The sequence below is a fragment of the Strigops habroptila genome, chromosome 9 (genome assembly GCF_004027225.2).
Source record: "Strigops habroptila isolate Jane chromosome 9, bStrHab1.2.pri, whole genome shotgun sequence".
Taxonomy (NCBI): Eukaryota; Metazoa; Chordata; class Aves; order Psittaciformes; family Psittacidae; genus Strigops; species Strigops habroptila.
Window position 1 is genome coordinate 29,833,712 of NC_044285.2, and position 9,845 is coordinate 29,843,556.

General features: G+C 58.2%; 1 protein-coding gene across 1 annotated transcript; it reads right to left on the bottom strand.

The window, feature by feature from the left end:
- Window positions 1-4,919: 4,919 nt before the first annotated feature.
- On the bottom strand, window positions 4,920-6,193 carry CLDN2 (claudin 2). The gene has a single exon (XM_030498393.1). The coding sequence runs from the start codon at window positions 6,057-6,059 to the stop codon at window positions 5,364-5,366; it is 696 nt and encodes a 231-aa protein (XP_030354253.1). The 5' UTR covers window positions 6,060-6,193; the 3' UTR covers window positions 4,920-5,363.
- Between the last annotated feature and the right edge of the window lie 3,652 nt (window positions 6,194-9,845).

The window sequence follows — 9,845 nt, forward strand, 5'->3', positions numbered from 1 at the left end:
CTAGTACTGAAGATGGGTGGTTTAACTGCATCTGCTTGTGACGTGTGGTAAAAGCTACCTACTTTCAATTGCAGATTTACTAGCTAGAAATCAGCCCATGGGGCTTATGTGGGATGCTTGTCACCCTAGCACACCTGGAGAGGGGATGTTTTGGGAAGGAGGCCGTAACTCACAGCAAGACCCTTGTTTGTGAGCAAGCCCTGGGATGTCAGCTACAGGGACAGGTCTCCTGTGGGCTGGGAAGAGCAGAAGGCATGCTTCCAATGAGGAAGCGTTCAGTCATGGGGGATATCAGAGGTTAATTGCCCCCTCGCCTTCTCATGCTCTACAAGATGTGGTGCCTGTGGCCTCCATGCAGCCAGAGGCAAAGAGCAGCACCCTTGTTGCTGAAAGAGTACTGGAGTAGCTCAAAGGGCACAGCAGCAGCATCACGGTCAAGGAGCCAGCAATAGCTGTGGGCTGCCCTTAGCTCTGTGCTGCCTGCAGATTCCCTGGGTTTCACTATGCCTTGGAAAACACTGGAGGCTGGAATTGCTCTCACCTTCCACAAAAAGAAAGGGCTAAAAATTCGGGTAATAAAAATGCATCTATTGGAGCAATCCTGAGAGCAGCTGCCCAGTATAGCCAGTGGTGTGGGACTTCGCTCCAGTGACCCGAGAAACCCAGAGACACAGCTTTTCTAGGAAAGCGAGTTCAAGGCAATCATGCTGTTTGTGACATGGGACTTGTCTTGCTCTGAGCCTTTTTTAGCAGGCTGGACACCCCAGAAATAGAGGGTGTTGTGAGTTCTGTGAACAAAGGCACCTGCCTCGAGGAGAGATTAGATCTCCGGTGTGGGAAAAGCTTCATCAAAGCACAGCCTTCCTCTGCAATCCTGAGCGGAGATAAGGGGCGAGCTCAGAGCTGGTGAAACCTTCCCAGTTTCTCTGCTTACAGAGTGACTTGTTGCTTCTTCCAGGCTCCTGGCACGCAGCAGAGAGCTTGGAGGGGCTGTGGGTATGAGTGTATTCTAGGTAAGCAGCTGCTGAAATGTTGGTGCCCTCAAGTGTACCCTGGGCATGGAGAACACAGCCTGGTGGACCAGATTCCTTGGGATGATTCTGCGGACTGGCTAATGTGGCTGCAGCTCAGTTTGTCCATGTGAAGGTGTTTGGGATCCTCTGGTCTTCATCAGTTCTGTACAGCACGGTGCTGTTTAACCATCAATTGGCAGTGGAGCTGCTGAGGGTGCAGGACAATTTCTCTTCAATTCTCCAGGCCAGTTCTCCAGGGCTAGAGATAGAGTCTGTTTTCACGAATATCTCCGTAAAATTCCTGGAAGAGTTTATGTTTACACCACTATAAAAGCGTGTCTTGCTGATAAAGCTGGTTTTACTTGCTGAATCACTGTAGGTTCTACTGATAAAGCCTGCTCTCACTGCTACAGATTGCATGTGTGCTAGTTTGCTGAGGTTGCTAACCTGGAGCTCCTCTATGATATATTAGACTCAAAGTACAGAGAAATCTGGCTGTGATGTCAATGTGATGCCTGGAACTTCTGTCCCCTCTTCACAGATGTCACCATTTTCCAAGAGAAATACTTTTTGTAAGTCTTCTGATAGATTCCCAAGCTGTTGATCAAACCCATGCAGGAAGGTGCTTTCTAGCAATCTCATCTGGTGAACTGAAAGGTCTCTGCCTGATGCAGTGCCATGGAGTTCATTCTGCCTTGTTCCCCTCATCTTTCTTTAAAGACCAAAAGACCCTTTAAAGTGCCTTTAAGCAGGTCTCTCCCAGGAGGCTATGGCAAGCCATGAGTTTGTGCATAGGCTTTTCCTACAACTGAAGCAGTTTTCCGAAGGGGAGCTGGTTTCTCACTACCCCTCACCTCCATTGCAATGTCTCCCATTAAAACCAGATGAGCCAAGCACTGTCTCATGGCAGTGTCCAGTCTGTGTGGCTGCAGATGGGCCATCCCCAAGGCTTTGGGAGGGCAGGAAGCCTTTGGAGGTAAAACGTGAGTGCAAGTGCCCTGAAGCGAAACCATAAGGCTGTTTCCTGAGCTAGAGCATGGTCACCAGCCGAGACATCAGGTGGGGCCTGGGGCATGTCTGGGATGGGTAATGCATCTCCCATTCCCACCAGCACAGTCCATGACTGTTGCTTAGCCCAGCCTGGGAGTCAAGATTTGCAGTGCCTGGGAGCAGCCCTTCTCCACAGCACATCCTCTGCTGCTCCCGAAAAGGCTGCTGTAACATCCTGGGTAGGAAGAGTTTGTCCTTTTCCACACCAGCCCTGGCTTGCCGAGGGGCTGGGAGGCTCTGGCGCAGGAAAACGCTGTGAGCGTGCTGCGGATGGGAGGAGGTTGGAGGAATGTGAAAGCCCTTCCAAGTGCCTCAGCCCATCAGGAACTTGGCCCGAATTTTCTTCTCCCTCCTGCCTCTCCTATCTGAGCCCTTCCTGGGGCCTGCGGGCAGAGACGGGCTCTCCCAGCACCCGGCCTGATACTCCCCTGCAGGGACTGTTTGCTGCTGCTTCAGATGAGCTGTGCTAGGCGGGGACAAGAGGCAGGTCAGGGATGCCAGAAGCAGATAAACTCTGCTTGCCAGGAGGGCTCCAGGGAGAAGATAAGGGCATGTTCGTGTTTTATTGCTCTCCTTCCGTCATCTGAGGCACCATCCAGAGCAAGAAGAAGAGACAGGAAGGACTCATTTCCTTATGATGAGGATTGAGTCACTGCATCCTGACCTTCCAGTGCAGGACTGCAAGGCTGCCTGCACCACCATGCTGTCCTGTGGCGTGAGGGGAGCTCATCATTCCCCACCCAGGCTCTGGCTGCCCATTCCCTTGCATCCCACTCCTGTCCTGAGCTTTCCTGCAGGAAAACCTGGAGCACTCTCGGCTTTTCCCACTGAGCTGGTGAGGGACAAGAGGTGATGAGGAGCTGGCTCTGTGCACAGTGGCTGTCTTGGCTCCATTGCTCTGCTTATGCTCGCTGCCTGGGTTCCTGCCCTCTCTGGCGTTGGGCTGGGCCACATCCAGCCTGCCCTTGAGGACCCAGCTTATCAATAACTGGGAACGTGGCTATTGCCCAAGGCAGAGATAACCACCACCACCGCACTCGTGCACCCAGTGTCCTTCCCTTCCCATCCTCTGCTCCTGCATCTTTGGATGTGTTCAAGTTAAAGGCCAGGAAAGCTGAAGGGTGGAAACCTTCCCCTCCCTGAGCTCAGCCATGCTTAATGCAGGGGGTGCCCTTGGCAAGGCTCGGGTGAGCTGGGGAAAGGTTCATCCCCATCATAGTGTGATGCTCATCGGCTTCTCTCTGGCTGAAGCTGGTGTGCTGCACCCATGGAACAGGGGTCTGGTGTTGCACAGGTGAGAAAGAAACCTGAGGGGCTGTTTGGGGCATTGGGGCCTCTTTCCTGTCTGTCCAAACCATGGGTGTTTCTGTACCCAGGCACCTCGCTCTGCCTCTGCTTGCCTGTACCTGTAAGGGTACAGGGGAGGAAGCCATGCAAAAGCTGACTCCTCTAAACCCATGCATCTTCCCTTCTGCTGTTTCAATTAAAGTGTTAACAAACCCAGCTGCAATCAAACTCTGACCCGAGCATCTCAAATGCCCCTTTGTTTAATTAGCAGAGCCCCTGCCCTCGGACACAGGCAGCGCTGTGCGGCCCCGCAGCCCGGGGTGGGAGGCGAGGGATGGGAACCTGGCGCCCAGGAATTCCTCCTCTTCGGAGGCGTGACCTCTTGTACCAACTATTTTCTCGCCTCCTCTCTGTGTCAGCTGTGCAGAAACAACAGATTAATGGCTGACGGACTCAAGTGAACTTGTGGCATCTCCCAGAGGACTGCAGCCCCTTTGCTTGCCTTCCATCCTCTGCACGCAGGGTCTCTCTTCCCCAGGGCAGCAATAAGTGACTTTGCTGTGCCATGCAGCAGAGGTGGCTGGCCTTGGCCTTGAAATGCACCCTGGTTCCCTCTAGTGCATGGGGATGGGTACCTGGGTGGCCCCTAGCTTGGTGAGGAGGGGAGAAAGCATGACGTGACATAATCTGGGGCAGGTTAACCCCACAGTAAAGATGATTTCACTGGTGCAAAGGTAATGGTGGTGATGTCTGAGCGGGGAACACGGTCCCCTGCTCTCTGTGACCTAATCTAAATTGCTTTATGAGGGGCCAACAGGTAGACCAAAGCCTCCTGCTTCCTGGGGAACAGGGAGCCAGGGCAAGGGGGTCCCTGAGCGGCCCTGTGATGTGGAGTGGCAGCAGAGGGTTGTGCGGAGCAGTCTTGGCCCCTGCCTGCCCACGTCTTGTGGCTTACCAATGTCTCAGTTTTCCCCTCCAGAACAGCCCCTTGCAAGGAGCCCCGGTTTCAGGACCTGCCTGCGAGACCCATCTGCGCTGTGTTGAGGTGCTCAGCCTCTGTCCTGGCCAGCGGCTGCCTCGGACTGTGTTGTCTCCTGGGTGCCAGTGCTCACAGCATCCTGGGATGAAGACGCGGTGATGCCAGGGCTCTCCCCACCTGGGGATCTTGATGTGCCACATGTACCCCAGGGCAGCAAATCCCCCTGTGAGCACCCCACTCCCAATGATACCTGCACCCTTAGAAGCAGCAGGGCTGGCGGGGGGGCATTGCCTGCGATTAGCCCCCGAAGAGCTGCACTTGCCCCTGCTGGTATCCTCACAGTGATGACACACGGCAACCTCCCAGCATGATGCCTAGGTACAAACCATGCAGGGGAGGGATCCCCCCCACCCCAACAGCATTCGCACCTGCCTGGGCTCCTGGGTGGCAAAGCCATGGGATTGGGGGGTGACACAACAGACCAGAGCAAGGGGTCCCCTCTACACTATAGGATGTGGCCCCCACCAGCGCCCACCCTGCGGGGGGAGCTGGCAGGGCTGCTCAGTGCTGCAGGAAAGCTCAGCCACAGCCTGGCTAGAAACACAGGTTTATTGCGACATTGGTTTGCAACCAGCACTCAACCCCCACAGCATCGACTCCAGAGCCATGCATACACCCTGGCCCTGCTGTGATGCCTCTGCAGCCCATGCGCTGGTCCCTGAGGGCACAAGTCCACCCATCCCCATCCAGGCAGGCTCAGCGGGGCTGCAGGCTGGGGTCCCGCTATGCCAGGGGCTGCTGGGGGCTGGCAGCATGGAGAAGGGAACAGAAGCTGGGTTCAGGGTCCTTCACCAATGTAAGCCACCAGTGAGGAGCTCTGAGCAGTCACAAGGCTCCGGGATGCCCAGGGTCAAACCCCACAAGCACTGGAGATGCTGCTGTATCCTCTCCTCTTACCACGCTCCCTTGATGCCAGCGCAGATGCTTTGAAGAGCCAGGAGAGGTGCCAGCCCGGTTCCCCCCTGCAACCCCCACTACACATATCCCGTCAGGTTGTAGGAGCTGAGCTCACTCTTGGTCTTCTGTGTGTGGCTGGCAGAGGGCCGGCAGCTCTTGCCCGCCAGCAGCCGGGGCTGGTAGGTGTTTGCATAGGTGGCCGTTGTGTCCCGGGTAGGGCAGGAGGTGCAGAGGATGAAGCCACCGACGAGGGAGAGGAGGGAGGAGATGATGCCCAGGTAAAGCGCCTCCCCGAGCTCAAACTTCATGCTGTCGGGGATGACGGGGTTGCGGAAATCCCGCAGCACCACGTGGATGTTCCACACCAGCGGGATGAAGCAGAGCAGCCCCCCGAGCACAAAGACCACGCCGCCCGCCACTGCCACACGGTCCTTGGCCGGCGAGCCCTGGCTGAAGACAGTGCACCTCATGCCCACGATGGTGAGGACGCAGGCGAGGGAGGACACGGCGCAGGAGCTCACCATCAAGGCTTGGGCTGCCTGGATGTCGGTGGGCAGGTTGAGCAGCGAGCTGTAGATGTCGCACTGGGTGATGCCCGTGCTGTACGTGGCACATTCCATCCACAGCCCCTTGGTGAAGCTCACGGCTGTCACGATGCTGGCACCGATGTAGGAGCTGGTCTTCCAGCTGGGCAGCAGCGTGGCCGTCAGCGTGCCGATATAGCCCAGGAAGGCCACGGTGTAGCCCAGCAGCTGAAGTCCCATGGAGACCATGGTGGGGGCTGGCTGTCACCTCCCCAGGCTTGCAGCTCCTCGCTCCGTGTGTGCTCACCTTCCCATGGTCCCGCTGCCTGTGCCGCAGCTCCAGGGGGTTCTCCTTTTGTGGGTGGGAGCCGGGGGGAGGTTACCTGCAGGAGTGGAGAGCAATCCCTCCCCGATTAACGATTGACCCAAGCTGCGGAGGAGCGCCAAGCGCCCTTTCATCTCCCCTATCTCCCAGCCAGACTTCAGAGGCAGGGCAGCGCTGCCTGGGAAGGACGCCAAAGCCCTCCCTTGCGCCGGGGCCGCGGGCAGGGATGGAGAACCGGGTGCTCGTGGGGAGAGAGTGCCCGCTGCCTCCCTGGGGGTGCCTTGTCCCCTGTGATGTCCTGAGCTGAGGAAGCCAAAAGCACTGTTTGTGCTGTCCCGTTTGGGACCTGTTGGAGCTGATTTCAGGTGGAGGCCCTGAGGCTTCCCCAGCCTCATCCCCATCTGCTTAAGGCACCTGCAGTCACCCACTACCCACCCTGAGGCTCGGTTGGGACAATGGGATGTGTCCACAATGGCTATCGCCCTTTCCATGCCACTGAGCACAGCAATGAGGAGGGATGCACGTGACAGTGACGCCACTGTCCCCAGGAGAGCGCAGAGGTCCCTGGAGGACAGAATTACATCAGGGCAAAGCATGCTGTGAGTGCCTCAGGGATGCTGCCCCTGGCCAAGCAGGGTGACCTGTCCCTCGGTGGGGTGATGACCATGAGCTCGTGCTCGCTGCCACCAGCGGGGTTTCTCTGCAGGTTCTGTCTCCTGCCCGCAGCGCTGGGTGTGGATGGGGGGCTTGGCAGAGGCAGTGGAGTGGGGTGGTTTGTTTTCCCTCTGCCTTCTTTCCAAATTCCCCCTCCCACAGCCTATTGCGAAACCGGACTGAGCCCAAAACACTCCAGTGAGTCAACACCGCCCTGGGAACGCTACCGGATGTGAGTGCCACCACCACCCAGTGCCCTGCTCCTGTCCCCGTGTCCCCCCCCCGGCACCTCAAATGCTTCATACCAGAGTTTCCCAACTTTCTGCCTTGTTTCCCATGTGCTAACCAAGACCTCCCGCCCCACATCAGGCGTGCTGTGGTACTTACAGAGGTGGCTGGAGACACGGAGCAGGAGCGAGGTGTCTGCTCAGGGCAGGTCAAGCACCCGGGGCCCCGTCCGCGGGATCAGGGGTTGTGAGTTGTTCAGTGACGGCTTTGCAAAATCCATCTGCAAATCTCCGCCTGCATCAGAGGCTTACTGCACCTCAGGATTAAACCCTTTCCACATCGGGAAGGGAGTTGGGACACCTTGTTTTTCTTGTTTATTAATTATCGGAGTAGGCTTGTCCAAGTGGGTCAGGTCTGTGGGTTACTGTCACCTTAGTGGCCATATGCTGCTGTCCATGTGTCCGCTTCAGGCTGTGTCAAAAGGGGCAGTGAAATGCCAACAGGTTGAGCTCCTTGTGCCCGCAGAGCGAGCTCCGGCTTTTGCTTTGCTTCTCCTGGCCCCGCTTGTCCTCCGCAGGGTTTGTTGTTGTAAGACTCCTGGCCCAAATGAGGAGCAAATGGGGACAGTAATGAGGCTGCGCTGCCCCGTGCCCCCTCCCTGTCACCGGCTGCCACAGATGGAGAGGGACAGGGAGGGCCCCTGGTGACAAATTGTGCTCGGAGCTGAGGGTCTGGCCGGTGTTTGGACAGGGCTGTTTGGATGCTGACAGCAGCTCTACAGCAGGGACCATTTGCTATTTTCTTTCCTTGTCCCATATTGAAACCCTCCCTTGAGCGCTGGGCAGGGGCAGCGGCGGGGACAGGACATGTGGTGGTGCTGAGGCGGAGGGGGCAAGCCTTGCACCCTTGTATCGAGAAGCTCCTGTACCTCCCAGCGTGGTCCACAGCTCAAAAAGCCAAAGGAGAGGGCAGGGAGCAGCGGAATGCACATGCTGGCAGTGTAGAAACAGAGCCTGGGAGCTCCCTGGGGCGATCTGAGCAGGAACCATGAGCAGGACCATTGTCCTGCCTGTGCCTGGGGTCCATCCTTGCCATCTGTCTTCCCCCCCTGTCCTCTCTTGAGCATCCCATCACTTGCCTCCCGGTTGCTCGCCGCCGCTGCAGCCGGTCACACTGTCCCCATCACATGCCCACCACCCTGTCCCAGAGCATGCCCATGACACGATCCTCATCATGCCCATTGCGCTGTCCCCATCCCATGCTCATCATGCTGCCGCAGCCCTCCACATCCCTTCCCCACGCCTACCCTGCTTTATGCAAATGGCTACAAACAGCACTTAATTATCCTGGTTAATTGTCTCTGCCCTCCCCTGTTCCCCCCTGGGGATTTTCTCACCAATGGTGTCTAACTTTTCCCTTCTGTGTTTTGATTTCCACCGGGGCTCGCAGCCCCTCCACCCCCAGCCTCCCCCCGATCCTCTGTTTACACAACTGGGACAAATTTCACACCCTGGGGATGCTGTTGCTGCACCCCCAGCCCCTCAACCCCTGCCCTGAACAATCTGTGACTCACCAGCCAGGGCAGGGCTATAAAGGTGTCCTCACCAAGGGGCTGCAGCGTCAGAGGGGACACCATTTCCTGCCACCATGGAAGCTGCTGCCTGCTGCTTGCCTCCCCACGGGCTCCGGGTGCCTGTGGCCAGTGCTCACGCAGCCCCGGGGCTGGAGCAAGGGGGAAGGTACTGGGGTACCACGGTCTGGGGGGGTCTGGGGAGGGTGGGGGAGGCAGGGGGTGTGCAGAAGGTGGGATGAGGAAGGCTTCAGATGAGGAGCCTTCTGATAGGGACTCCTGTGATCCAGGCCATGGGTGGAAGAGAGGGTGTAGAGGCTGGGGAGCAATGCTGGGGGCTCCCAGGGATGCTGGGTGCTGAAGCAGGGTGAGGAGCACTGAGGCCGAGGTAGCATGAGTGCACCCGCATGTGCCCCGTGCTCCATCCACACTCATGGGCATGGGCTGAGCTGGGCAGGGGAGGCTGTGGGGCTGGGGGTGTGTGGGGCAGTGAGGGGGCCACGGCAAGGGGAAGCGGGACAGGGTGGGTGGGTGTCATACTGACCCGGCCCTCTGCACCTAGACCCCTCTGGAGACCATGGCTGCCCCAAGCAGAGGAGGGAACTGGGCAGCGGAGGGAGCAGATGGACACTGTAAGTTTTATGCTCCCCCCAGTTTCCTGCTGTCAGGACTGGGATCCCTGTTTGGCAAAAAAACAGCCTCTCACCCCAAACTCCTTCACCCCCGGCACTGGAGCAGGGCAGTGCTGTGCCCACTTCCCCTGGTGCATCACCCCTCTGCCCCACAAGCTTCGTAGCCTCGCTGGGGCATGGCCAGGCACCCACAGCCCGGGGCTCAAAGGGCTGCCTGTTCCCAGCCGGGCAGGCATTCCTCAGGGGGTTAGCGGGACGCTTGGCCATGAGCACGGGGCAGGGAGATTATGCTGGCCAAAAGCCCGTCGGGGGTGGCGGTGGTGGGAATAGGTGCCAGCTTCCTTTGCGGGGGCATGAAGACCTAAACCCATGGCAGAGGAGGGGGGAGAAGCTGGCTCCAGGCCAGGCTGACCCGTCTGGTCTATGGAGAGAAGGGTCCTGCCCTCGCTGCCAGACGGTCCCCCCGTGCACCCCGCTGCTGCCGTGCCAGAGGACGGGCGGTAGGAGTGCCATGGCAGGTCCCACCACAACCGTGTCTCCTCAGGCTCGGACTCGGGGGGCAGCGGCAGACGGCGGCCCCGACAAAGCGCTGGCGTTTTTCCACCACCCGGTCAGGTAAGTGCGGT